The sequence below is a fragment of the Tyto alba genome, unplaced genomic scaffold (genome assembly GCF_018691265.1).
Source record: "Tyto alba isolate M040663 unplaced genomic scaffold, T.alba_DEE_v4.0 Super-Scaffold_40, whole genome shotgun sequence".
NCBI classification, from domain to species: Eukaryota; Metazoa; Chordata; class Aves; order Strigiformes; family Tytonidae; genus Tyto; species Tyto alba.
The window spans coordinates 50,337,830-50,365,187 of NW_024881316.1; the positions used below are offsets into that span (position 1 = coordinate 50,337,830).

Here is a 27,358-nt window from a genome sequence, read left to right on the forward strand (position 1 = left end):
GAGCGAACAGGCAGCGCCGCGGGCAGCCGCGGGGTGAAGTGACCGATTTCCGCCCCCCGCGCCGGGGCGGCCTCTCCCTCATTCGACCTCCCGCGCAGCAAAGATGGCGGCCGCGGTGCGCGCCATCGGCAGCCTGAGGCGCCTCACGGCCGCCAAGTACAGCCCGCCCCGCCGCCCACCGCCCGCGGGTGAGCCGCAGCCGCCGGAGAGGGACGGAATGGGCGCGGTCTCTCGGGGTGGGGGGGGATCCTCGCGTGAGCGTGGCAGGGGCGGGGGGGGGGGGAAGGCTGTGAGGGGCGGGCGGGCGGTGTGCCCACGCGTGAGGGTGTCACTGGGGGGGGGGGGGGGGGGAATGCTGCGAGGGGCAGGCGGGCGGTGTGCCCACGCGTGAGGGTGTCACTGGGGAGAGGGAGGTGGTACTGGACTGTGAGGGGCGGGCAGTGTGCCCACGCGTGAGGGTGTTACTGGGGAGGGGGGGGGGGAATGCTGCGAGGGGCAGGCGGGCGGTGTGCCCACGCGTGAGGGTGTCACTGGGGAGGGGGGGGGGGAATGCTACGAGGGGCAGGCGGGCGGTGTGCCCACGCGTGAGGGTGTCACTGGGGAGAGGGAGGTGGTACTGGACTGTGAGGGGCGGGCAGTGTGCCCACGCGTGAGGGTGTTACTGGGGAGGGGGGGGGGGAATGCTGCGAGGGGCAGGCGGGCGGTGTGCCCACGCGTGAGGGGTGTCACTGGGGGGGGGGGGGAATGCTGCGAGGGGCAGGCGGGCGGTGTGCCCACGCGTGAGGGGTGTCACTGGGGAGGGGGGGGGGGGAATGCTGCGAGGGGCAGGCGGGCGGTGTGCCCACGCGTGAGGGGTGTCACTGGGGAGGGGGGGGGGGGAATGCTGCGAGGGGCAGGCGGGCAGTGTGCCCACGCGTGAGGGTGTCACTGGGGGGGGGGGGGGGGAATGCTGCGAGGGGCAGGCGGGCGGTGTGCCCACGCGTGAGGGTGTCACTGGGGGGGGGGGGGGGGGGAATGCTGCGAGGGGCAGGCGGGCGGTGTGCCCACGCGTGAGGATGTCACTGGGGAGGGGGGGGGGGGGAATGCTGCGAGGGGCAGGCGGGCGGTGTGCCCACGCGTGAGGGCGGAAGGAGAGCAGGGTGTCGGTGCGGGGGGCTGCGAGGAATTGGGGTGGGGGACTTGCCCGCTGTGTGTGTCCCTGGGCGGGGGAGGGAGGTGTCCCCCCGCATGTGGAGGTGTCCTACGCGAGGCTGTTGTCCCCACGGCCTGTGAATCACGCAGGGGGGGGGATCCCTGGCGTGTCCCTAACACCCCCTCACCCAAAGTTTCCCCGGGGCAGGGGTCCGTGGGTCCGTGTCCTGGGGAGCCACAGAGTGTGTGTGGGGGGGTGCCCCCACGGGGGAGATGCTCCCACGCCAGTCCCCAAGACAGGCTGGCCTTCGCCTGCGCTGTCACAATCCGCGTGTCCGTGCACGTGGGCACATTTTGGGTGTCCCTGTGACCCTGCGTGGTGGGGGGGGACACCCCCTCCAGACAGGGTTGTCCTTGACGCTTGAGCTGATCCCCAGGGAGAGCGTGTCCTTGTGTCCTTGCACGTGTGCGTGTCCCCCAGTGGGCATGCCGGGGGGGGGGGGGATGTGCCCGTGTCCTTGGCTCTCTGGATGCTGGGGCTGTCCTCCGGCCACGCAGGTGTATCCGTGGGAAGGGGGCGTCCCCACATGGGTGGGGAGTGTACCCCCAGGCCCTGTTAACATCTCCGGGTACCCCACGACCTGTCTTTATTTTGGAATACAGGCCGTTGGGTAACGCTCCCCTGCGATCTGCCGCCCCGGGCAGGGCCTTGGCACCCTCCTGCCTCTTTTCCGTGCTGGGTCGTGGTGCTTCCTTGCACTTTCCGAAGCAAGGAGTCACCAGCAGCCCCGTGAGGGCTGAAATATCCATGCTGACCTGAAATCTAGCAGTGTTTCATTTAAACCTAATACCCCTCTTATGTGCAGTGTTGGAGCGAGTTTGTACGTGAGCCGGTTGCTCGAGGAGCAGGGCGCTGCAGTCCATAGCGAGCAGAACCACGGTAACTCCAGCGAGTGCTTAGGCTGTTGTTGGTTGGGCTTCTTGTTACAACTAGCAAAATTCTTCATCACAAGCAGCCCTGGAGCTGCTGTGAGGAGGCTGTCACTCACTATAATTAATAGCGTTGTTCTGCCGTAACAAGGCATTTGTTAAGCTGGATGCAAAACCTCGCCAGGGCAGGCCAGAAAACATGCAAAAGGCGGAAGGCAGGGTGAGCTCGAGGGCTGGCCATTCCTGCTGAGCCACATGCCGTGTGCTTGCAGGTTCCCGGAGGGGACAGTGCAGCTCGGGCCGTCAGCCCTTTTGCAGCTCGGTGCCACCAGCTCGCAGGCACAGGCTGAAAGTGCTGGGCGGTTGTTCTGAGCTTTCTGCTGGTGCTTGGCTTGGCTCCGGACTGCGAGCGGGCTCTTCTCCAGAACCATCCATGGATGCCCTTCCCACTTCAAGTGGCGTGCCGCGGCTGGGTGAGTGGAGGGGCAGGAAGGGGTAGTGCTGGACAGGGAAGCAGCCGAGGAAATGACAGAGAAAAGAGAAAGTGGGAAGAAATGGCCCCAGCTGGGTGTTTTCTTTTCTCTAGCGCATCCAAGTTCTCAGCAAAGGCCTGAGAGCAGCTGCCTGGCGTGTTGGTGTCCCTGTCTCTAGACAGTCTTTTAATTGGAGTGCATGAGGTAGTGAAAATGGAATCGATATTCAGGGCTTTTAATTCTAAAGTGAACGTTAGTGAAATGGTGGAAGTGTATTTCTGGGCTGCTGCTGCTTCCTTCGGCAGTTTGAAGGAGGATTTTTCTGGCTCCAGTCTTGACAAGTTACCATTGTACTGCTGAATGAATCAACGCCTAAAGCAGATATGCTGTGACTGTGACCAAGTAAAAGTGCTTTTAGTTTTAGATGTGTTTTCCACAAGTATTCTGGGCTCTACAATAAAATACTGTCAGGCTAAAGAAACCTCACTCAAATATTAAGCAGCTGTTACTGTAATGACAGTATCTTTCCCAAAAGGGTTTATATTAAAACATAGTGAGATTTGTTCAGTCGTGGCCTTGACATATTTTTTTTTTTCCCTACTTCATATCTTTTGTTTTGCTAGAACTGAAAAGCAAAGTGGAATTCACGGTTTAAGGTTTTCATGGAAGAAATCTGTTTGGAAACTGATATGAGAACGGAAAGCATGTTAGACCATAGAAAGAGTAAAAAAATAATCCATTCCCTTTTTATTTTGAATCGACGTGTGTTTTGCATGCGATAGAGTTTTTACTACACTGTCAGTGCCTTGCTCTCAGGAAGCCTTGGAGAGTGGTGTGCTGCTTACCTTCCCGCATCCCAGCCTTAGCAGATGCCTGTCTGAGGGTGTGGAAGGAAAACATTATCACTTGCCTTGCAGCTGAGATTTGTTTGGTTTAAGTCTCCTTCCTGCTGTGCCCTGTGCAGTAATACAGGATTGAAGTGAATTAATTCAGTAAGATAGTCCAGTCCTTGCCTTCTTTTTAAAGTAGCGTGGCTTTTATTAGCTTAAAATACTGCTGTAAAAAGTGCATCATATTGTGCTGAGGAGCATCAGTCGTCAGAGAAACTGTTGTCAGACCATGCTGGGTTTTGTGGGAAATGAACACTGGTGCTTATTTTCAGGAGTAGCTGATTTTAGCACACAACAAGTTTAGGGAAATTAATGCTGGCTACCGGAATCGCTATCTGGGTATTGTCCTAGGCAAAAAATACTTTAAAGTAGCTTTGGAGTGGAAACCAGTTCACTCTTTCTTTATAAAGTGATGATGTGGGCACATGACACACACATGGACACACAAACCTGTTTGCCGGGACAGGCTGACGCTGAATTTCCATCCCCACAGCGCCACACCGTGTGTCCAGGGCTCGGGGAATGGAGCACAAAGGTCAGTGCCTCCCGCCAGCACCGGAGACAACGTGGAAAAACGGCCAAAGTGCAGCAGAGCTCCAGGCCTGAGCCCATGTCACAGGGCTGTGGGGAGCGGGATGCACCCCTCGCTGAGGAGCAGGCTGACGTTTTAAGCTTGTTTTCCCTGTACTGGGTTTTTTGCCTTCCTGCTGCTGGGAATGGGGATGTTTAATTTCTGAACATTTTACCAGTGTTGAGTGGTAAACCTCCCCTAGCTAAATGGCTGTGTTCCAGTTGGTAGATATGTCTATGGTGCTTAAGAAATAACACTTTTACTAGATTTCAGACTTAAAGCAGTTTTGGCCAGGATTCAGCCTAGACCTGTGTTAGAGGATCCTCTCGGCCAAGATCAAGGTCGCTTGAATGGAACTGAGATTCATTTGTGTACTGAGAGATCATCAAGCCAGATACAATCTCCCAGCAGTAAAAGGACATCTGGGATTTATGAGTCAGAAAAGTGGCATTTCACTTGTGGACAGAACTTGGTCTTACCGTGGTCTGAGTTTTATGAGTGCTTTGAAACAAGACAAGTTTGTCTAGGTGCTTCCATATGTAATTAGTAGAAATGGGTCAGGTATTTTGTTGAGAGACGGAGGCGAAAATAAATATTTTGTGTGCTCTTTTTATGGCTCGCCAGAAGTGCACCCTGAGATCTGTGAAGCAGTACTTGGGGGTGACACTGTTCACTGGCATGAGCATGTTTTTGCAGAAATATTCAAGGGCAGTTATGTTTGGTTTGCGGAGAGGTTCACTTGAAGGCTTGAAACTCTCCAGAGTGCAGCAAGGTCTCTGGTTTAGCATGTGAAGAAGTGTTGGAACTGTGCGTACTAAAAGCAAAACACCCCTGCGTGCCACCTGCTTTGTCTCTTGCCAGCTCTTTGGGAAGAAGGCTTTGATTTATTTTTTTTTTTTGCTCTTGGTTTGGCATTGCTGGTGTCGGAAGCTGCGGTGTGGAATCTGTGCTGTGAAGGTCACTTCAAGAGTGGAGCATCTGCTGGGCTCCAGTGGTGGCACAGCTCAAGCCTAAGAGAAGGAGCTGGCTCATACTCAGGATTTTCTGAATCGCTGTACTCAGCAGATAAGGGGAGAGGGGAAGATGCATTAATAAAGAAGAGTTAAGCTGAGATTACTGAGAATTCCTTTTAACATCTGCAACATCTTTTCCTTAGGTTATGCTTGCCGTGACATCTCCACCTCCACTGCTCTTCAGAGTAAGTGTAAAGCTTTTCTGTGCTAGTTCATTTTCTTTCTTAAATTCACTGAGCATAAACTGAGATAACACATTTCTGTTTGTTTCCAGCTAGAACCCACGTTAGCTGTGATATCAAAGGAGATGTCGCTGTTGTACGCTTCAACACACCAAATTCAAAGGTACTGTTTTAGCGGGCTGCGGTGAGTAGACATATCAGTGGAAATGGCAGGAACAGCAGTCATACGGAAAAGGCATTGACAATTCTAATTTAGGACTAAGAACTTTCCTAATCTGCAGCCTGTCAAAGTTGCAAGCAAAGTAGACGAGCGTTTGGGCATTTAGTGAGACAACTGAAAATGCCTCATGGAAATATTTTGTATGTACTCAGCTAACTTGTCTCTCTCACTGGCACAAGATACTGCTAAATCTTACTAAATTCTTAGATTCAAGATGGTTAGGGAGAGTGCCCATTATATGGAAAAAAACAGCTTAAAAGCTCATAAAATCTGTGTTTGAGGTCACAAACCTGCTGGTGGTGAGGTTGAGGAACTTCTTAATAACAGTTTACTTGATGACCTGCAGCAGGGTTTCACCTTGGAGCTTTTTCTTTCACTGTATTATGACACAGGAGGAGCTAACTTCTATAGCAAATCTGGGCTTAATTTGAGTGCCCCCGAAGTTAGAATTGTGCCAAGCAATGGTCTGGCTGTTGGGCGAACTCCTGGCTGGTCTGGTTCTGTGGGGTTTTTTTCCCCAGAAGGCAAATCCTGAAAGCCTGTAGAGCTGCTGCTCCTATTGGCTTGGAAAATCCATTCAGACTTACCATTGGCTTTGGCTTTTTGTTGTCAGTCTGTCTCCTGTGCAAGTTTTCTGATGATACGATGGTTGAGTCCGGCCTTAATGAGCAGCTAAACTCCACTGTCTCCTGGGCTCCCCTATTTACAGTGTTCACTTGCTGCTTTCAGGTGAACACTCTATCCAAGCAGTTGAGCTCGGAGTTTACTGATGTGATGAATGAGATCTGGGCCAATGAAGCTGTCAAAAGTGCCGTCCTCATCTCTTCAAAGCCAGGCTCTTTCATTGCTGGAGCAGATCTTGAGTAAGTACAGGGGCGTAGGAGGGGCCACTGATGGAGCTTTCTCTGAAGTCCAGCATGCAGGGTCAGTGGTCTGGTGTGCGCTGTGAGGTCTGAGCAGCTTGTCGCTGGCATCTCCCCAGGGGTGAGGTAGAGGCTGGGAATGAAATCCCCGTGCACAGGATGCCTAACTTGCTCAAATGAAGCTGGGGCCTTGATAAAGAGCAACATGGCAAGTCATTAAACCCCATTTGGCTGTAACACTTGGTCACTCCTTCCTGTGTGCTGGGGTACAGCCAAGAAAACCCATCCTGGCTCCAGGGTAAGCATTGTCCTTTGGTCTGGGACACAACAAGAGCAGATAATTTACATGCAGGACTTCATTTAAGCTGGGTTTGAGTGCCTGGCAGACTGCCAGCGTGGCCCCTTGATGAGGCAGGATCTGGAGCTCAGCCACGTGGAGCATCTGAGCGGCCTCCCGGGCGATTCAGCGTGGGTAACTCTTGCAGGCTGTGGGGTGACCCGTGTGGGTGCTCTCACTGGGTCCTGGAGCGCCATTGGCTCCTACTCCTGACATTGGGCAGGAGAGAATAGTTGTTTAAAGACATTGAAAGCCAGAAAGCTCTGAGGAAAGAAGGTAAATTACAAATAGACCTTCAAAACATTACCTTTTTGAGTGGCTTTATTCAGGGGCAGAGACTCGGTGTGTGCTGCGGTGGGCAGGAGGCAGTAGCTAGAGCTGGTAAGCAGAGCAAAAGGCCAGGCTGCGTTTGGGAGGTGTCTGCTGGTGTCAACACTACGAGCCTCCTGAATTGTGCCTGCCTGGCAAACGCTGCCAGCCTCCCTGAGATTAATTGGTGCAGGGAGTCTCTAATTGGCCGAGTGAAGCATCAGAGCACTGGCCATCTGCTCTTCTAAAAACTGATCCTGGGCTCTCCCCTCCACCCTTCCTGGCAAGTGCTTTGAGGCTTCCTATGACCCTTCCTCCTCTACCCCAAAGGCTTTCAAAGCTCTGACACAAGGAAACTCTTTCACTGCCTGCAGGCGCAGCCCAGTGTCAGCGTGCAGTGACTTAACCCGCTGAATTTAGTAGTCTTCCTGTATTGTCTGTAAATCTAAGACTGGGGGACTAAAGAGCTCTTGCCTGTCTGTCAGTCACTGGAGCTCTGTGGGAAAAAGAGGAACAAACTCGTTGAAGCACTCTCATTTTACTGCTGTTTTCTCAGTGCTTTTCCAGTTCTGATCAGCCTTTCTGCTTCACTGCAGCATGATTGAAGCCTGCAAGACTTCTCAGGAAGTGACTCAGCTCTCTCAGGAAGGACAGAAGATGCTAGAAAAAATTGAGCGGTCTCCAAAGCCCGTAGTTGCTGCCATCAGTGGCTCTTGCCTGGGAGGAGGACTGGAGGTATTGAAGAGTTCTGGGTCTGACAAGCAGGAGTGGGAGTTAACAGAGCTCATTCTCCAAACTATCCAAACGATGCCTGCAGGGCTACTTACTGTGAGAGGGATTTGAGACCTGACTGTGGGTTCTTTACATCCATTCAAATGAGTTTGTGGCAAGTTACTGGCTTGGTTGTACTTTAGGGCTCTGCCATGCTGTTTTTTCTGCTTCTGTTGAAAGAGAGTTAATCAAATATGAGTCTGTGTGGGCCAGGCTAATATTTAGATGAGAGCGTCTCAGGGAAAACCGGCTGTTTCCGGCAGGCATTGGATCTGGATAAATGCTGCTGGCAGAGTCCAGGCTGGAAATTGCTGCTTTTCAGATGAAGCGAGTCCCATATCCCAGCAACTTCTGTTCTTTAAAAGGTTGTTGGGAGAGAGATGTGTGTGGGGAACCCGGCCAGGCTCCACTCTGGCCTGTGTACTCTGCTCCATTGCTTGCCACTTCGGCTGGGTGCAGCATTTGCTTCGTAATCTCCATCTAGGACTTTGTAAATTGAAAGAGTCTGTGGTAATTTCTGGAGCAAAGTTGTTACTAAGGCAGAATAACCTTGTGGGAATGGAGTCTCTTCAGTTGCATGCCGATTTCTCAAGCAGTCACAGCTTCTTACAAGCACTGTGGTGACAGATCTGGACTCGGTGATCCAGTGATAAACCAAGTGTCATGGCTGATCTGTATATGGGACCATGCTCCCAGTGTAGTGAATGAATTTAGCCCCTGATGGCCTAGATGAGATTTTAAAATAGCTTGGCTCACTCTGGTAGTTTCCTGTTCGTGTCATAGCTGCTTGCTGTCATCTGCCTGTGTGCGCTTCTCTCGCTGGAAGAAGCCGTCAGTGAGCACAGAGAGAATTTGGGAAATTGGGGTAGGGTTGGGAGGAAAGCTGAGGCAGCGTGTAGAAGAGACCTTTGTGATGGATGACCAGTTCTTCTGTGGCCTTTCAGAAGGAAACCTTTAGTTTTCTCTTCCTTTTTTAAGGTTGCCATTGCCTGTCACTACAGAATAGCAACAAAGGAAAGGAAAACAGTCTTGGCAGCACCTGAAGTGTTACTGGGTCTCCTGCCAGGGGCAGGGGCTACTCAGAGGCTGCCAAAGATGGTAAGTAAGAGAGAAACTTCATGCGATAGCCCCTTCTGCTGCATGGCATGCTCCCATTCTGAAAACCCCTTTCTGCCCTTCCAGGTGGGACTTCCTGCTGCCTTTGATATGATGCTGACCGGGAGGAACATCCGTGCTGACAGAGCAAAGAAGATGGGTCTGGTTGACCAGCTGGTGGACCCGCTAGGTCAGACATGATGCCTCAGTTTCCTGATCTGCCTCTCCACCTTACTGAAATGGATGGAGAAGCCACTGATGCAGTCTAAGTCTAGTGGGGGCAAAGCATATGGACTGCAAAGTCCTTTACCGTGCTCTGCAGTGCAGTTTCTGTTCTCACCTTACAGGCATGTGCATGGGGACCTTGAAATGTCAGGCTCCTGCTAAAGCCAAGTGAGGAGGGAAAGGTTAGCATACAGGGCGGCCTGCTGGCTCCTGTGCATAATCTAATTATACAGACAAGAACCTGCATTCCTCACTTATCATGTCAGAGGGACAGATTGCAAGCCATAATGAAAGGAGAATAGATGACCGATGTCTACATCTATGCAGCCTGCAGATGTTAATCTCTGTGACAAGATGCTGAGAAGAAGCCAGCCCCTGTGGCTTAGGTGCTCTGAATTGCCATCTGACTTTCAGCTGGGTGGAGAAATTCCTTGCAAACTGCAGACTTCCCAGTGCCGAGTGGGCTAGTGAATAATTTCTTGCTTCTGCTGTTCCTTCACTAGGGCGGCTTTCTCGGAAGGTGACTAAATGAAGAGGCACACCCTCCGCAGCCTCCTCAGAAAGGTCTGAGCAGCTGCAGCCAGGAGTTAGAATGGAAACCACTGTGCCAGCTGGTACTGCCACGCAGTTGCAGGGTGCTGATCTTAGTTTCCCCAGGCAGAGCATGGCCAGAGTATCCTGGTGGCCTTTAGCTTCTGAATTTGAAGAAAATAAAAAAAAAAAAAAAGGTGGTGCTGCCTACCCTGAGAAGTACAAGGGAAGGCCCTGTGTCTGTTCTGTCTCACATGCCAGTGTTCAGCTGGATACTCTTAGCTGTATTCTTATAAAACAGATCAGTGGTACCCAGGATTGAGTTAAAATCAGCTGAGTAAACTTTACTTGCTTAATTGTGAATTACCTTTTAAGACCCAGCAAATGTGGCTTTTTATACCAGTGATTTCTCCAGTTTGCTTAAAGGAAACCTGAACATCCTGGAGAGCTGTTTGGAATCCTAGCTCAGACCAGATAAGCACGTAGGAGGAGCACAGAAAGCACAAATGATATGCGAGTGTTAGAGGCATTCCTTGTTCATTCAGATAGCAGCCTGTGCCAGAAGGCTTTCTGCTGTGTATTTTCATTCTCAACATCAGGGGGAAAGCAGCTTTACCTGGTGTGATGCTTTAACTGATTGTAGAAAGCTTTGAAGGGGAGAGACAGTATTAATCAGGAGGCAATTTCATGGGGTGCAATCAGTTCTCCTTAGCTAGGGAGCTCTACAGCATTTTCTTGATCTATTTACTGTTGTGCTCAGATTTAATTCTGGCATGTGCCATTTATATAAGAAAGCAGATGTGAGTCTACAGCTTGGAGCTCCTGGGTTAGGACACTACGGCATGTTGAGAGGTAACAGCAAGTAAAGTAAACCCAGGTATGTGGGTTTGACCACTTTGCCTGAACAGTTCTTATAGCTCAGACTTACAAATAAGTGGCTCTTTTCTTCAGCTGTAGTATTTGGGTCCAGCACTTGCTGGTGTTGAACACCTGAGCTAATGAAAAGGGGAAATCAGGTATTCACATCTTGTAGCACATCAGGACACTAGAGCTGAAGGTCTGAGACATGTTGCTGTGAAATGGTGGGAAGAGAACTCGGAAGCTGGTAAGGTTTGAGCTCAGAAATCCCAAATGCTCTCAAATTCCTAATAAATTCTCCCAAATCCACTGGGCATTGCTGAAATGTAGATCACACAGCAGCTCTGGGTTAAGTTTTCTGAACTGCCTGTAAAATGAAATACATTGTTTTGTTTGGACTGTTTTCTTCTGAAATGGCTCTGACATTCTGCCAGGGTATGAGTGTGACTTCTTAGCAGTGAGTTTTCATGATTTGGTCAAAATATGCCTGCACTTTGATTTGCTGCTTGCTGAGAGAGCCTCCAGCAGGCAGCAGCATTTGGGGTCTGCTGAGTACATTCTCTCAAGTCTTTATGGGGTGAAACCTTAAAGTTGAAGACCTGAGCTTTCAGTGGAAGGCAAGAGTAGTGGGAGGTGAAAGAGGAGGGGTTTTCTGCTTTGTTTTTGCTTTTTTAACCTTCTCCTGTGTGGGGGAGTAGTTGTCCGGCCTGGTATTTTCTTAGATCTGAGGACTCTCTGCAGCATCTGGGTGTGGTTGGAGCAGTTTATAGCCAAGGTTAATGAGCTTGCCCAGCTGTAAGGATAGAGAGTTGTAACTTCATCAGGTTTGTTCTGTGAGTTCAGAGGCAGCCCAAGGCTGCACGTTTAGCTGCAGGCTCCTTACGGTGGTCCTGTGCAGAATTGCTGGGCCTTGCTCTTTCATTAATGACTCATTGTATTTGCCTCCAGCAACTTTACACAACTGCCGTTTCAGCCCTGTACTCTATCCTCCTGTACTGATGATACAAGTCCTGTGCTTGGAAATTGTGCAACCCACCCTCAGAGATTGCTAAAACTCATTTTGTGGTGGCTTGCTCCATTGTTTCTGGGACAGCTTTAAGTTAGCACAGATGGGCCACAGGATGGATGGCACACCAGCTGGAGCCTGCCTAGGTGTTACTGTGTGTTGCCCTAGCTAAAGCAAGTGAGAGAGTTCCTGCACCTGAAATCAGAGGTTGAGGTTTCATCGGACATCAGCTCCGGTACAGGCAATTTTCAGGGACACGGCATTTTGTAACTGTTGTCTGTATGTTTTGTAGCAACAGTGTTGGTACATCTTAGTTGTGCAGACTTACTGTACCGTGTAAGAGGTGCAGGATGATCTCAACCCCTGTTGAGATACAGGGGTGCCTGCAATTATGCAAAGTGAAAGGTTGAGGAATAAAGGGCATGGTTTGCAACAAGATAGTCAGGCACTGAAACAGGTTCAGAGAGGTGATGGGACCTGCGTCCTTGGAGGTGTTCAGAGACTGGCAGAACAGCCCATATAAGGGAGACCTTAGAGTGGCCTGTCAGCACTTAAAGTACTTAAAGGGGGGACAGGAAAGGTGGGGAGGGACTCTGGATCAGGGGGGTGGGGGTAGGATGAGGTGTGATGGTTTTAAACTGCCAGAGGGCAGATTTAGGTGAGATCTAAGGCAGAAATTGTTCCCTGTGCGGGGGGTGAGACGCTGGCCCCGGGTGCCCAGAGCAGCTGTGGCTGCCCCCTCCCTGGAAGGGTTCAAGGCCAGGTTGGACGGGGCTGGGAGCCCCCTGGGCTGGGGGAACTAGGTGATCTTTAAGGTCCCTTCCTGCCCAAACCAATCTAGGATTCAGTGCCCCTGAGCAACCTGATCTAATTCCAGAGCTGGATTTAACTTTGAACTTGGCCCCACTTTGAGCAGCGGGTCAGACCGGATGGCCTCTCATGCCACCTTCCAACCAAAGCTTTTCCATGGCTCTGTGAAAGTATTGTTGAGGTTTAAGTGGCCTACTGCTGTCTGTGCCCATTGGGAGCTGGTGTTTTGGTGTTTCTGTGTGATGCCATGGCTGTTAAATGCCTTGGGCTCTTTGTGTGGTTGCCTGTTGAGCCTTTCCCTCATTGTTCGTAATCAGGAAAAGTCAAACGGGTGGGGGGGGATGGAGTGGTAGCAGTTCAAAGGAACACCACGTTGCTGTCTCACCCTTGCTTCTCTGCATCATCATCCCATCAGTGATAACTTCTGCTGCATCTCCTTGACACTTCTTTTCTATTCACAGGGCCAGGTGTGAAGGCTCCAGAAGCACGGACGATCGAGTACTTGGAGGAGGTGGCAATTGGCTTTGCCAGAGGACTAGCCAACAAGACTGTGTCTGCCAAAAGATCAAAAGGGCTAATGCAGAGTAAGTCTGGGCAGCATGGCCAAATCCCAAGGGACTGTAGTGGGTATAATCCAGCTTTGCTTCTCAGGGACGTATTCATGCTCCTGCTTAAATCCATCTTCAAAACAAAGTTACTTCATTTTGTAATCGTCTCTTGAGCCAGTTGAGTTGGTAGAGAAAACATCTCTCTGCAGATCCAGTCTTCGAGTAGCATTGCCAGAGCTGGATGTGGTGGCTCCTGAAGTGGACTAGAAGGGAGCCAGGCCTCAGGGAGAGAGCAGCAGCTGCCTCCAGAGGACTATACGGCTTCAAAGTCGTAGGAGCCAGTTCTGTACCAAGCTTGTGAAATCAAGTGGGAAGAGGCACGTGGGTCTGCTCTGCTCTAATCCTCTTTAGCGGAGCCCTCGTGCAGTTAGAGCCTAGAAATGATGACATCCCTGTGAGTTCTGCTCCCCAGAGCTCGGTCTGTCTCCAGTTGTATTAGGAGGATGCTTTAGCCCTAAATGAGACTTGGTGGTGGAACGAGCCATAGAAACTCTTCTGAGCAGGCCATGCTACCTGCAGCTGAGTTTCAGGTGCATGTTCTATTACAGATACGCAACATTCACATCTATACTCTAACTTTCAGGTTACTCATTTAAAGGCTGATTGAGCATATAGCACTGTGCTGAGACACAGTGTTTTTGTCCCATCTTGCAGAGTTAACAGACTATGCTATGGCTGTTCCGTTTGTGAGGCAGCAAGTCTACAAGACGGTGGAGAGCAAAGTTCAGAAGCAAACCAAAGGACTCTACCCTGCTCCACTAAAGATAATTGAGGTAACTCCTGCTGCGAGGCTCCAGAAACTACAGTGAAGGTGGATCTGTGGGATAATGCAGCAACAGACAGAGGGAAGGTGGTTCCTTCCTCTGAGCCAAGCCACACATCCTGATCTTCACAGGAGATGGGTCTTGATGAGTGCTAGCTGGGTGGCGTATTGAGCAAGCGTGGTAAAAGTCAGAATAGCTTCACAGAATATGATCACCAATTTATGTGGTACTGGTACCGGTATGGGGTAGATCAAGAATCCCAGTTGAGGCAAAGCTTAGCTGGAATACTTTGTCCATGAAACTTTCAGCTGCAGTTTTTCCAGATTTCCTACAGGGTTTCTAAAGAGTTGGGTGAACCTGTTTGAAGCCAGGAAAATAGAAATTGCTGGTTTTGTAGCACTAACCACACAGTACTTTAAAAGTTACTCCCCTGAGTTACATGGGCATTGTATTACTTACAGCCACTGTCCACGGTTGAATCCTTATTTTAAAAAAGTTGTTGCCAAAACTTCTCTAAAACCTGTGAATGTCCCTCTCTGGTTCTGAGAGCAGTGACATTACAGGAGCACAGTCCTACTGAAAACAATTCCTGAAAACCGCAAGGTGCATGTAAAAATTAACCTGATGGAAAACTCCTTGCCATTGTAGCTGTTCTGTGCTAGAAGGACACGGTGATTCATAGCTCTGCTTTGAACAGTGTGGACAGAACCCAGAGAGTCTGAAGTGTGCCTTGAATTCTGGGGAGGGGTCACCTGTGAAAACAGGAGGTGCGGCTAAACGAGTAATCTCATTAAAGCACAGATGTTGGCAGACATGACTTAACAGTGGCGTATCTTTATTGTTCTTCTTTGACTAGACTGTAAAGACTGGTCTTGATCAAGGGTCTGACGCTGGATACCTCACTGAATCCCAGGTAAGGAGATTAGATCCCTGGTAGTAATCAGTAAATTATGTAGTCAGGGAGAATTTGTGTTTAACCACGCACAAAGGATAGTGTTCGTCACAGGCTGCTCAAAATGGTGTCTTGCTCCCTGCCCCTTCTTCTGGCAGTGGGGCTGTGAAAAAGGTCTCCCTTGAACAACAGAAGTGTTTGTCGAGGTTGTTCTTCTGTGAAAACAGTTTGTGTGCTTTCTCATTCCTGTCTGTGTTATGTTTTTGAGAGGGGAATAACCAGACAGAGTTCACCGATCTAGATTTCACGTAACAGGACTTTGATTTCTCTGTGTGTCTGAGCACTGTTTGTTTTTTGTGATTGTCACACAGGACAGATAACCTAGAAGTGTGGGTATGGTGCTGTCAGTTGTGTCAGTGTTTCCAGGCAATTTTCTGCAAACAAATAATTTCTTCGAAAAATTAACTTTCATTTTTACCTGTGTTCTATTTATGCTGTCACCTTTTTGCACGGTTATCTTTGTTCAGGGTATGAATTCTCCATTACTCTAGTTTTGCTGTTTGTCCTGTTTTATAGTCCAGGTACTTTGCACTGGCCCTTTTTCACCCGGTGATAATTTTGGGTACGCCTGAAAATTAGGTGGGTTTTTTTCAGTAGTAGTTTCTCACCCAGAACAGGATTTCTCTCTCCTTATCCCTTGTTCGAATTTGCCTGTTTAGCAGCCACTCCAGTCAGTGTACTGGCTAGTAGTGGCCCTTCGGGGGAACTCAACATACCAGAGAACTGGACTCTGGGCAGATGCCAAGGGCTGCCCCTGGGGAGGAGTAACGATGTGCACTAGTACAGCCCGGGGGCTGGCTGGTTGGAGAAGGTCCAGTGAAGGGTCACAGAGATGATTAAAGGCCTGGAGCATCCAGCACACGAGGAGAGGCTGGGAGACCTGGGACTGGAGGAGAAAAGGCTCGGGGGGGATCTTACCAGTGTGTACAGATAGCTGGTAGAAAGCAGTAAAGAAGGCATAGCTACGCTCCTCTCAGAAGAAGAGGTAATGGGCACACACTGAAATGGGAAATTCCACCTAAATGTGCAAACCGACGTTTTAACTGTAAAGGTGATTGAATGCTGGAACAGACTGCCCAGAGAGACTGTGGCGTCTCCCTCTGTGGCGATACTCAAAACCCAACCAGACACAGCCCTAAGCAGCCTGCTCTGGTTGATCCTGCTTTGAGCAGTGGGGTGGGACAAGACAATCTCCACAGGTCTCTTCCAGCCTCAACTCTTCGGTGGATCTGTGATTCTGTGAAACAACCCTCTATTTCCTTCTTCCTTTCCCTTCAGTTCTTTAGTTTCCTGGCACATCAGTTGAGTTTAGCACCAGTAATGACTGTTAAGGGTAGTCAAGTCTTTTGCATTTTAAGGCCCCGAAGGCTTCCCTCCTTGTTCTGCTTGCTGCTTTTCCCCTTCGTAGGTCCAACCAGTGGTGAGGTGCCTTCACTGGTGACACCCATGGAAAGACAAGCAGCTCACAGGCACGGCCAGCGAGTGACAACCTGCCTCCTGGTTGGCTGACCAGAACTGAAGTTCACGTGCAGCAATAAGAGCACGTGTGCACACACACACACACACCCCTCCTTCAGTGGCTGGCTGTAGATCTTTCATCTGTCAATTAATTGGCCGCAGGGCCCAGTCGGACAGGCTGCTGGTACATGGACCTCCTGTCCTAAATGCCATCCAATCCTGCTTGAGGTTTGCTAGTGACACACTCGGGAAAACAGGAATAAAGTTTACTACGGGGGTAGGGCTGACTGTGGTGGGCAGGTCCAGGGCTTGAGCAGGCAAGCACACTCGCCAGCGGCTTGCTTATGCATGACCCTTTTATTCCCCACACACAGAGTCTTTGTTTTCCCGTGCCTGTGCATCCTCAACCATCTTGATGCCTCCCTTCCTCTGCCCTTGTTTCTACCTTAATAAACAACCTGCCCCTAATGAGTTTTTCCTCGCTGGTCCTACTTTTGCTACCTCTGTATTCAAATTTGTTATTTCTGATACCGAAGAGGTAACTCTGGCTGTGCACAGCGTCACTGGTGCGGTTACCTGGGCTGGCTCTACGAGATCAGACTCCCCAGAAGACCCACAACACTCCCGTCTGATTATTTCTGCGTTTGGGCCACCTCCCACGTCGCTGCCTCTTAACTGCTAGTGAAATCCATCCGTTCCCCACAGTACCAGCTGTAACTGTCACCAGCTTCTCACGCTGCTCCCTGTCACACCCCGCAGTGTTTCCTGGCGTGCTTAGTAGCTCCTTTTGTTCTCTTCTGGTGACAAGGTCCTGGTCTGAGACATAGCACTCTGCCTGCTACCTTCACAGTCACCTCCTGAGCATACCCCATCTGTTCGGGTTATGCATTCCACCCACGTTTGGTCTGGTGCAGAATAAAAGGCTCGGGATAGTCTGTTTCTTACAGAAAAGAGTGAATGTTTTTTTTTTCTGAGAATAGCAGCAGGATGGAGATCTTCCCAGAACCCTTTAAAGAATAGTAAGTGTCAGTGTCATGTCTCCCTCTTTCCCCTAGGATAGGAGACTTGCAGATTCTCTTCCAGGCTCTGTGTTTCTGATATTTTAACAAGCCTCTAACTCACAGGACAGCAGTGAAGGAAGATACAGCCTGCTCTAAACTACATTGTGTTGGCAGCTTTCCTCAGCTGACTTGGCTCAGACATTAGTTTTCTGTCGCCTTACTCTGTCTTTTGTCTTCCTGACTGCTTTCCCATTTCATGCTGAGTGCTGAGAAGTTTTTCAGGCCTTTGATTTTTGTCTCCTGTCCTCCGAAAATAGTATCAGGCTACTGCTGTCAGGGAGAATTGGCCTGTTTAAAGATTTTTCTCAAATTCTGCGGGCAAGGCCCTTTCACCTGAGAACCACTGGGGCAATGGCCCCAGCTAGTACAGGATGCACCTGGGGGAAAAAGGCTCCCATGTCAGTGAAATACAGCCCCGCTGTTAAAGCCCCTTTCAGATGCTTTAAATTATATTGTTTCTGGGAAAGGATGTGGAACGAGCAGTTTCCTGCTGCTTTCTGGCAGCCCACATGGGAGGTGGCCGTGCAGAGTGGGCTGTGCTGAGCACAGAAGGTGCCCCTGGGCAGAGGATCCATATGCCCTGTCCATTCTTCCTTTTGGAACCAGGTTACTGGTCTGGGCAGTTACACGGGTGGCTGTGGTTTTTGATGCGAGCGTGCTGGGGGTGAGGCAGCTGTTAAATGCCAACCTCTCTGCTTCCTTTCTTCCAGAACTTTGGCCAACTCGCAGTGACTAAGGAGTCCAAAGCGCTGCTTGGACTTTACCGTGGGCAGGTTGCCTGCAAGAAGAACAAGTTTGGAACACCTCAGCGAGAGGTCAAGTAAGTGCAAGTGTGGGGTGCCTGAAGGAGCAGTTGGAGAGCCCCTGCAAAAAGGCTCTTGGGACCGAGTGGCCTAGAGTTCTGAAAAGCAGTGGAGCAGAGAGATTTCCAGCCTCCAGAAGGCTCATCCTCTGCAGTTCAGAGGTCTCGCCCACAAGTGAAATCTTCCTGCTAGAGAGCTCTCGAAGAGCTGCTTCTCACTGAAAACAGTGCCCGAGTGGACAGGAGCTGTGCGAGTCTGACAGCAGCCGTGGAAAGGCGGCTATTTCTAGCTTTGAATGTGTCCCCTGGTCCTTTTCTGTGCAGGACTCTGGCAGTGCTGGGAGCGGGGCTCATGGGAGCTGGGATCGCACAGGTTTCCGTGGACAAGGGCCTGAAGACCATTCTGAAGGACACGGCGCAGCAAGGCTTGGACAGAGGACAGCAGCAGGTCTTCAAGGGGTGCGTGAGTTAAAAGGAATTTGCTCGGGAGGGGATGGGGCTGCCTTGAATCAAAATACTCCTCTGCTTTCAGGCAGTCAGGAACTCCTGACACCTCTGTGCCTTTGGAGCCTTGTACCATCACGTGTCACAGAAATGCTTTCTTTTAAGGTTGCCCTATGCAGTGTGCTGGGATATAGCTATGAAACAGGCCCAGTGTATTCAACCGTAGCTCCTTAGGTAGGTAGATGACCTAACAGATGATTGCTTTAGCTTTAGCAGTAGCTTATAGAGCTAAGGCAGGAGGGAGCAATCCTGGCTGCCTAAAGACCATGTCAGGGGAGGCCTCAGGTCTGACTTCTGAAAAGCTGGATTTCTTTCCCCTGTCCTCCTGGCTCAGTAGTGATTGTGCTCAGCTGTGGATCTTCAGGAATGTCAGTGATTGACCCTCAGACTAATGCACCAGCTGAGTTGTGTGAGCATGGCTCTCCTTTTTGCAGGTGGAAGGAGGGGCCAGTACGCAGGGTGACAGTCCGGTTGGATTGGAGATGGTGTTCTGGGTCCCAGCTCTGGGAGGGAGGGAGGGAGCGATATCCTCGGTGCTGTGGTGCACCTCCAGCAGTCTGGGCTGGGCTGGCCAGGAGCTGACAGAGCTGCCCTTCCCTAGGCTGAACAGCAAGGTCAAGAAGAAGAGTCTGACATCCTTTGAGAGGGACTCCATTCTCAGCAACCTGATGGGCCAGCTGGACTACAAGGGCTTTGAGAAGGCAGACATGGTGATCGAGGCTGTGTTTGAGGACATTAACATCAAGCACAAAGTGCTGAAGGAAGTAGAGGCCGTGAGTATCGGCTCGGAGCAGCTTCTACATGTGGCTCTTTGCATGGTGGAGGCTGAGGGTGTCACATCTCCTTTGGGCTGCCATTTGGTGCAAGTTATTTATGTCAGTACGTGGGTGAGTGTCAAGGGCAGCCTTCCTATTTACTGGGGATATTCACCCTTCAATAAGGAGTCAGGAGTTCTTAGCCCAACGGGGCAGTTCTGACATTCCCCGGCTGCTGGGAGCCACTCAAAAAAACCCTTCCATTTTTCCGAGCACACTGATATGACAGTAATGTCCTTTGGTATCTCCACAGCTTACAGCCCTTTATTTACTATCTCTAGCTTGCTGCCACTGCCCTTTTCTGTTCAAGAGCACACTCAGGGAAACAACTGCATGGCAAAGGAGCTGTCCTGTGCACCTTTCTGAAGTCCCTCCCCACAGTATCTGATGGCTGCAGTGGCCTGGCAGAAACACGGGGGCTCTGAGACTAATATTGCAGACCTGGGGAGAGTTCAGGGAAAGTCACGTTGGGCTGAGTTGGGCCGCTGCTTCAGAATTAGTTTGTAATGCTGCCTGCCCTGACAGAGAAAATGGGGTTTGCCTTGTCTGTCAGGGTTACCGGGTGCTGGTACTGTTCTCTCAGGGCTCTGGATTGGACTCCGGAGCCTCTGCATTTACACTGTCTCTTCCACCCCCTGCCACAGGTGATTCCTGCTCACTGTATCTTCGCCAGTAACACGTCTGCCCTCCCAATCAGCCAAATTGCTGCTGTTAGCAAGAGGCCAGAGAAGGTGAGTCCCCAGTGCCACGTGCCTGCTACGGTTCCACTCTGCACTGGGCTGCCTGTTAGTGGCAAACTGGCTTTTTGCTGTAGGTGAGCGCTGGGACCTCCCGCTTCCTCCTCAGAACGTGAAACAGCTCATCCCCTGCCCCCGTGCAAGCTCTGAACAAAGAGCTTGCAGTCCTTGGGCAGGTAGGAGGGGGCTGGAGGTGGCCTCGGCCCCGGTGCGATGTTGGCGAGGCGCAGTAAGGAGGTGAGAGCGCTTCAGGAAACGTTAGTGCAGTGGAAGGGCTGAGGCTGGGAGAATTCCAGCCAGGAAGACTTCAGTCATTTTGATAAACCGATTAGATGTAGGAGTGACTTGTCATGATGGGGGAAAATGTCTTCTCAGAGAGAAGGTACTAACCTACCAGTAAAAAGGGAAGAAAAGTCAGTGGCTGGAAGCTGAACTCGCAGGTGCTGAAGCTGAAGCCTTGATCAGCCCTGGGATCAGCTCCTGAGGGGGTGGTGGGGTTTCCTCTCTGGCTCCAAATGAGCCACGTGAACAGGACACCAAGTGCAACCCAGGAGCTTGTGGCAGAGGTTTGGAGCAGAGGACTTCTTCATCCCTTGAGGCTGGCAGGTCTGACACAGGCCCTAGGAGAGACCTGCACCCTTCAGGGAGCAGCAGCCCGAGAGCAGACAGGACGCTGCAGCGTCTGAAGTAGTGTGAGGGGCTCATAAAAACGGGGTAACACTTCCCCCTCGTTTGAGGACTCTGCTTTGCCTACCTGGGTCTGCAGAAAACGCAGGGAAGAGCGAGCAGTTCCCCTGTGAGCTAATCCCATCTCCCACTCTGAAATAGGTGGGATGGGGAGGCAGTAGCAGCTTGGGCAGAGGGAGGGGGAAGCTCTAGAGCTCAGCTGAAAAGTGTTACGCAAATGCAAAGGCAGAGGCACCCTTGGCTGGTTCCCTAAACTCCAGGGCAGTGCGTTGCCTCTGCTACTTACCTTCCTGCAGAAGTTCTGTGGACATCTGCAGAGTTGGACTTTGATGGTCATTGTAGGTCCCTTCCGACCGAAATATTCTGAAGTCCATAGAGTAACAACGTGTGTCCCAGCTGCTGGAGCTTCCCGTGACCTTCGTGAGCCTTTTCCTCGTTTGTTGTCAGACCTTAATTGCATCAGAAATGCAAACTGAGTCTGATTTGTGCCGACTTGCAAATAACATCCTCTTGCTGCATAAATTGCCTGTGTAATGGCTCTTTACGGGGAAACTAATAGGAAATCAGTTTAATTAGTGCATTTTCTTTTGATTAGTTTTGCAGTCTGCAACTCTCCTGCAAGGTGCCTCTGACTTAGACAGATCTTAGTGCCAAGTGTAGCTTCCAGGAGGCATGAAGGTGACATGCTGATTACATGGTTCTGTTAAGAAACTGAGGCACACAGCTGAATAATCTCCACTTAAATGCTGTTCCCAGAGGAAGGCTGCACTTACCTCTGTAATGGGTTTATGGAAACATGCCTTCTTGTCCTTAGATCCACTTCATCACCAAAAAAAAAAAAAAAAAACATTCACAAGCAGAACACAGGGCCTCTGCTCAACATCTGTCTCTGGCTGCAGTTCCACTCTCAAAGTCCAGACGAAGCACTGCCCAGGTGTGGGGGCTCTGCCAGCTCAGGTGGTACCTGCAGAGCCAGCGTCTGTCTTAACCCTGAGCTCTTCCTTCTGCCCAGGTGATCGGGATGCACTACTTCTCCCCTGTTGACAGAATGCAGTTGCTGGAAATCATCACCACAGACAAAACATCCCAGGACACGGCTGCTTCTGCTGTCGCTGTCGGCCTCAAACAGGGCAAGATCGTCATCGTGGTGAAGGTGAGGGAACACTGCACAGTAGATGAGCTGGGATAGTAAATAGTAAGGGCAGGCTTGAGCACTGAGGGGAGGCTGAAACGTGGCTGCGAATACACTGGCATTAGCCACTCTCACCGAGAAGTAAAAATGGAGGTTAGGAGGCGGCTGTTGCCCGAGTGATCTCTCGGGTGCCCTTTGGAGCAGCTGTGGAAGGTCACAAAGTGCAGGTGCCGTCTGATCGGCCATCCTGTTCCACTCCTGGAAGCTCCACTCCAGCTTCCAGGAGGCTGAAGTCTGTAGGGGCATCCGAGATGGAGCAGAGCCTGGGCAGGACTCTCCCTGGCAAGCTGCAAGGATAGAGAGTTAAATGAGCAGTAACCCTCCTTTTTCTGGATTTAAATCTTGTGTGAGAGGGGGCAGAAATACACGTGTGAGCGTAGGGGAAGAGCTATACCAAGCAGAAAGAGAAGACTTGAGCGCAGAGAGGCAGGAGTTTAGAACAAAGGGCTGTGATCTGTAGGAAGAGGCAGCAGAGCCTCAGGAAAGGCCTGGGGTTTGAGTGGTGCGTTAGGCTGGCACTGCTGAACACAGAGCCCTCCAAAGAGAGCGGGTCTCGTGCTCCGCGGTAGGAAGCGTCAGTGATGCTGTTTCAGCTGTGTGGGAGGTTCAGCCGGTGAGCTCCGGGCAGTTTGATGAGTCTATTTCTTGGATTGGTCTTTTCACTGATGCGTGAGGCTGCCAGCGATGCTGAGCAGGTCTCTCCTGTGGTGCTGGGAAAACTGGCTTGTTGGAAAGTGCTCTAGGCATCTCCGAAGGCCAGTGGAGATAGAGTGCTGCTTCTCTAACCCCCGTCCCCACATCAGATGCCTCCCTGAATGGCAGTTTGCAGCTAATCTGTTGCTTCCTGACTTGGTGAGCGATATCGGAGGTGAAACAACTGGTTTGTGCCTGTTTCACATGTGCTGAGCACCCTTTTCCCTCGTCAGCCTGTTGGGCTTGGTGAAGCAAGGGCACCTCTGCAGCCGGCTTGGGACCTCCAGACTCTGTTTCAAATAAAAACACTCTGCCGGGAACTTCCAGGGAGTAAGTTCATGGAAGTCTTCAAACACTGCTGAGCCCTGCGGGGAAAAAAAAAAAAACAACTATAGCAGTTGCTAATGTACTGTTAGGAACGGATTTCAGTGCATCTGAACTGCAGCCTGGGCTGTGAAACGCCATCCTGGCGCTGCTGAGAGAGGCCGTGTTCCTGCAGTTTGTACTCACCTGCCTTCCCGCTGCTCTCCTCTTCCCTAGGACGGGCCTGGCTTCTACACCACCAGGTGCCTGGGGCCAATGCTGGCAGAGGTGGTCCGAGTTCTCCAGGTGTGTATCCCATCTGCCAAACAGTCGTGTAAACTCTGCTCCTTCCTTGCCCCCCGAGCAGGCCAGCCCCAGCCCTGGCCAAGAAGGGAGGTGGGTAACCAGCCCCGGGGCTCGTGGTGGTCCCCAGCCGGCTCTTGGCTGGGCCGTGGGCTGCCGTGACGTGGGGCAGGCAGGGATGAGGCTCTTTCCTCCCCACACGGCACCAGGGGAGAGTCAGGAGTGGCGTAAACAGGATTACACCGCTCCCGTCTGTAATCAAACAGCTGGTGGGGGTGGTTGCAGTCGGTGGGCCCCGGATGAGCGAGGGCTTTGCCCCCACGCTGGTTTTGCAGGACCCTCACCCAGAGGTACCACCGCTCCCCCTTCTATTCTTGCAGGAGGGCACCGACCCCAAGAAAATAGATGCCCTCTCCACAGCCTTCGGCTTCCCTGTGGGTGCTGCCACCCTGATCGACGAGGTGGGGGTGGATGTGGCCACGCACGTGGCTGAGGACCTCGGCAAGGCCTTTGGCGAGCGCTTTGGAGGAGGCAGCATCGAGTTGTTCAAGCTCATGGTTGAAAAAGGCTTCTTAGGTGAGGCACTGGGCTGTTCTAATCCAACACGTTGCCCCTTTTGCTCAAGGAAAGGCACTAGCAGCCGGCAGCCTCTTCAGCCCGAGGCGGGGGACAGCCCTCTGATCTGGTCATCTCTGCCCCCCCTTGCTCCCAAGTGCGGATGGGGACCGTGCCGTTCTGCTGCTGTAGCCGTGGGATCGGTGGCGTTGGTTGACCGCCCGCGGGAGGGACGTAGCTGAAGGCATCGGCGCCTGGCACAGCGGCGAGGCCTTGCCAGGGGGGTCAGCTGGACGTGGGGCCCCTTCCCCCTGTCCTTGGCGGGGCGGCGGGCAGGCGCACGCCGAAGCGCGGGGACGCCGGCGGGGTCCGCTGGTGCCGACGGGAGCAGGAGGCACGGGGAGGTCGGAGGTGAAGGCGTCACGAGCGCACGGGGACGCGCGGCAGGCCGTGACTGTCTCTCTCTGCCCCTGGCAGGTCGCAAGGCAGGGAAAGGCTTTTACATTTACCAGGAAGGGGTGAAGAACAGGAGCGTGAATTCCGGCATGGATGAGATCTTGGCGCGGTTCAAAGTGCCGGCCAAACCCGAAGTGTGAGTAGCCGTCTCGTGGGCTGGCTCCCAGCCTGCCCAGCTCCTGCCTCTGAGCAGCAGCACTGGAGGACGTTGCTGGACACGGAGTCACTCCACATGGCGTTTGGCTGTTCCCAGCTGGCATGCGGGGGGGGGCAGGCTGTTGGCTCTGGAGAGCTGTTGGGAGCAGGAGTGGGCCCACCCTTGAATTTATCAGCCTCTGCTTGGGCACCTTTGCAGAAAGCTTCCCTGCAGGGGGGGCGCTCGCCAGGGTGGGTTGGGGCAGCCCCTGCTGTGACCTCCCGGGCATCAGACCTGGCACTGGAACATCTCCTGGAGCAGTTCCCGTCTGGCCTGACCCAGCCTTTGCCATTCTTACCTGCCTGCTTCGGGGCACGTCACAGAGCTTAGTGGCAGCCCCAGCGAGAAGCCGTTCCCTGTCCCCAGTCTGTGCTGGCTTCGTGTGCTCCTCCGCGCGCACCGCCCCGACAGGCTCTTCCCTTGCAGCTCCACCGACGAGGACATCCAGATGCGCTTGGTGACGAGGTTTGTGAACGAGGCGGCCATGTGCCTGCAGGAAGGGATCCTCAGCAACCCCGTGGAGGGAGATATCGGCGCTGTGTTCGGCCTGGGCTTCCCGCCGTGCCTGGGAGGTGAGCGGCTTCGGCTGGGGTTTGGGCTCGGCTGCAGGGCTTGGCTCAAAAGCGCCGCGGTGGGCTTCGCCTCGCGGGCTCTAACCACCAGAGGCGGGTGAGCTGTTAAGGCCGGGTCTGAGCTGCAGCCTGGCGAGCCTGAGTGGCCTTCTCCCACGCAAAGCCTGAGCCGCGGAGCTCGCTCCGGCGCTCCCAGCCCGCGAGCCGTGGCAGCGAGAGCTGCTCTGAGCCGCTTCTGCCAGGAGCCTGTGCGTGGAGTTCCGCGGCTGGCACGGCCGTTTGGCAGAGCGGTGGCTGGTGAGGCTCGAGGGATTCAAACCATTTGCTGCCTCTTCAGGTTTGGGTAAGACGAGAGATCCACGCTGGCCCCAGCCTCACCAGCACTTCCGCTGAGAACTTCAGAGGAAGAGCCTTCACCGTGCCTAGCGGTCTGGGGGAGTGGGTGGGATGGGAGACTTGCAAAGGCTTTACGTTTTTAAGAAGTCCCTGGTTTGCTTTTGTGCGGCCGTACGGTGCTCGGTGAAAAACGAGGCTCTGGTTTTTCTCTCCTCTGTTGCCGCTGCTGCTTGCCTGGCAGCACTTCTGGAAACCTGGTCTTGTGCTGCACACAGAGATGAGCGATGGTGCCCAGGGACCCACTAGTGTCCCCCCCCCCGGCCCAGGCCCACACAGATAAGCTGAGCTGATAACCTCAGCCGTGGCACCGAGCGCTTTTGAGGCCGAGGGCCTGGCCAGGAGCGTGGGCGGGAGTTCTCCTGGACCCATCTGCAACCTGGCTGGGTGGCCGTGGCCGAAGCAGGAGCTGAGCTTTGGGTCACAGCTGAAGGACCCTGAGGGCTCTTGGGCGTGAGGTGGTGCTTCTGCCGGGGGCCTAGCACTTTCCCCCCTTGAGGCAAGCTCAGCCTGAGCCAGCAGCCCCGATTATCTGTGCCCCAGCAGCCCCGTCCGGCTCCGCTCAGCGCAGGGAGCGGGGTCTCCCGCCAGAGAGACCGGAGGGGGGGGGGGGGTCTCTCTTGGAAAAGGACAGATTGGCACCTTCTTTTCCTTGTCACGGACGTGTCCCCCCTGTCCCCGACAGGTCCCTTCAGGTACGCAGACTCCTACGGAGCCAAGCAGCTGGTGGACAAGCTGCGCAAGTACGAGGCCGTCTACGGCAGCCAGTTCACGCCGTGCCAGCTCCTGCTGGACTACGCCAACAGCCCCAGCAAGAAATTCCACCAGTGAGCCGGGGCCCGGTGCCGCCTGCGACACGCCGACAGCCCGAGCCGGGGGGGGGCCACCAGCTCTCCAGCGACACCCCATCCTCTAGGTTACTCCGCAAAGCCCCCCGGGGGAGGCAGGGGAGGAAGGAGGAGGCTTGGCAGCGGGTTGCCTCGGGGCTTGTAGCCGTTTCAAGTGCCTTACCAGCTCCTGGGCGCTGGGCACGTCCGTCCCGGGGCCCTGGTGCCTCCTTGCTGGAAGAGAAGATTTTCTTGTGCCCTCACCTCCGGAGCAGGCACCGTCCAGCACGCAGCTGGCCCCGAGGCCTTGCCTTTCCATAAACCTCCAACAAAATAAATCCCCGTCTCCCGGGTTTGGACTCCCTGCCTGCTTCTCCTCCCGTCTCGCTGGGGGGGGCAGCCTCGCGGTGCGGAGGAAGGGAACCCCCCTCGAGTCGCCAGTAAAGCCTTGGGGCGATCCTTCGGACCCACGGAGGGGCTGCCGGAGGGTGGGGAAGGGCAGGGGGGTGGCAGGCTGCGCGGAACAAAGCCCGGCTCTGTCACCTCTGCCATCAATCAGAGGCCCGTGAGGAGCCTCCGGCTCTTTTGTCTGGCCCCCAGCGCTGCCGCGGGGGTTACCCTGGCAGATGGACCCGCCTGTAATTGCAAATCGAGCAGCCAAAGGCCAGAAGGGTCCCCCCCCCCGGGGGGGAGTGTGGGGAGGGGGCGGGGAAGGAGCTCAGTTTAAACTAAAAGGCTTTAAATCTCTGGGCGACTGATGCTGATTTCAGAGCAGGTCTGGCCTCCGCCTCGTGCGGGGCTGGGCACCTGGGTCCTGCTGCTTTTTTTTTTTTTTTTGTGTCACCTCCGTGCCTGTTTCTCAAAGCTACCCTGCCAAAATCGGGCTGGGGGCCGCGCGGGAGCTGGAGGTCTGGTCCCTGCTCCTCTCGCTGTGAGCTCTGTGTGGAATTTTGGGGAGTGAGGTGGGGGGGGGGGGGTGTCCTTGGGGCACCTCAGTGTGGGATGCAGGGCTGAGGGCAGGTTCCTCCCTTCCCCGGGGTCAGCCAGGTCTGGGGGGGGGGGGGGGGGGGGGGGGGGGGGCAGTTTCCTTCCCAGGGGATCCCAGAGCACTGCTTTCCCTGGGGGGGGACACGCACATCCCTTCCCAAGAGGCGGGAAGGGGGTGCAAGGATGGGGGTGACCCCCGAGCCTCCTTCCCCACCAGCAGCCCTTTTCCCCCCGCCGCCTCCCTGAGCGAGCGGCTTCTCATTTTTTGTTTTGTTTTG

The 27,358-nt window shown here is 53.1% G+C and overlaps 1 protein-coding gene across 4 annotated transcripts; it reads left to right on the forward strand.

Annotated features, from left to right (window-relative positions):
- The first annotated feature begins 46 nt into the window (after window positions 1-46).
- On the forward strand, window positions 47-26,446 carry HADHA (hydroxyacyl-CoA dehydrogenase trifunctional multienzyme complex subunit alpha). Of its 4 annotated transcripts, none has more exons than XM_042803027.1 (21): window positions 47-188; window positions 3,918-3,959; window positions 5,152-5,193; window positions 5,283-5,353; window positions 6,140-6,273; window positions 7,516-7,654; window positions 8,669-8,788; window positions 8,873-8,975; window positions 12,677-12,799; window positions 13,478-13,596; window positions 14,444-14,500; window positions 17,769-17,878; window positions 18,185-18,319; window positions 18,966-19,137; window positions 19,824-19,910; window positions 21,616-21,756; window positions 23,029-23,097; window positions 23,475-23,670; window positions 24,127-24,241; window positions 24,728-24,873; window positions 25,952-26,446. In XM_042803027.1, the coding sequence occupies exons 1-21, from the start codon at window positions 104-106 to the stop codon at window positions 26,095-26,097; spliced, it is 2,352 nt and encodes a 783-aa protein (XP_042658961.1). In that variant the 5' UTR covers window positions 47-103; the 3' UTR covers window positions 26,098-26,446. The 4 variants fall into 4 exon arrangements, with proteins under 4 accessions (XP_042658961.1, XP_042658962.1, XP_042658963.1 ...); XM_042803029.1 differs by lacking the exon at window positions 47-188 and adding an exon at window positions 2,385-2,534; XM_042803028.1 differs by lacking the exon at window positions 3,918-3,959 and having other exon boundaries at window positions 48-188.
- The last annotated feature ends 912 nt before the right edge of the window (window positions 26,447-27,358 follow it).

What these genes read in the sequence shown, in the direction of transcription:
- HADHA (XM_042803027.1), top strand. Translation starts at nt 104, where the DNA reads ATGGCGGCCGCGGTGCGCGCCATCGGCAGCCTGAGGCGCCTCACGGCC. An exon ending in GGTTGAAAAAGGCTTCTTAG is followed by an intron (nt 23,671 to 24,126) that starts GTGAGGCACTGG and finishes TGCCCCTGGCAG; the next exon opens with GTCGCAAGGCAGGGAAAGGC. An exon ending in CTTCCCGCCGTGCCTGGGAG is followed by an intron (nt 24,874 to 25,951) that starts GTGAGCGGCTTC and finishes TGTCCCCGACAG; the next exon opens with GTCCCTTCAGGTACGCAGAC.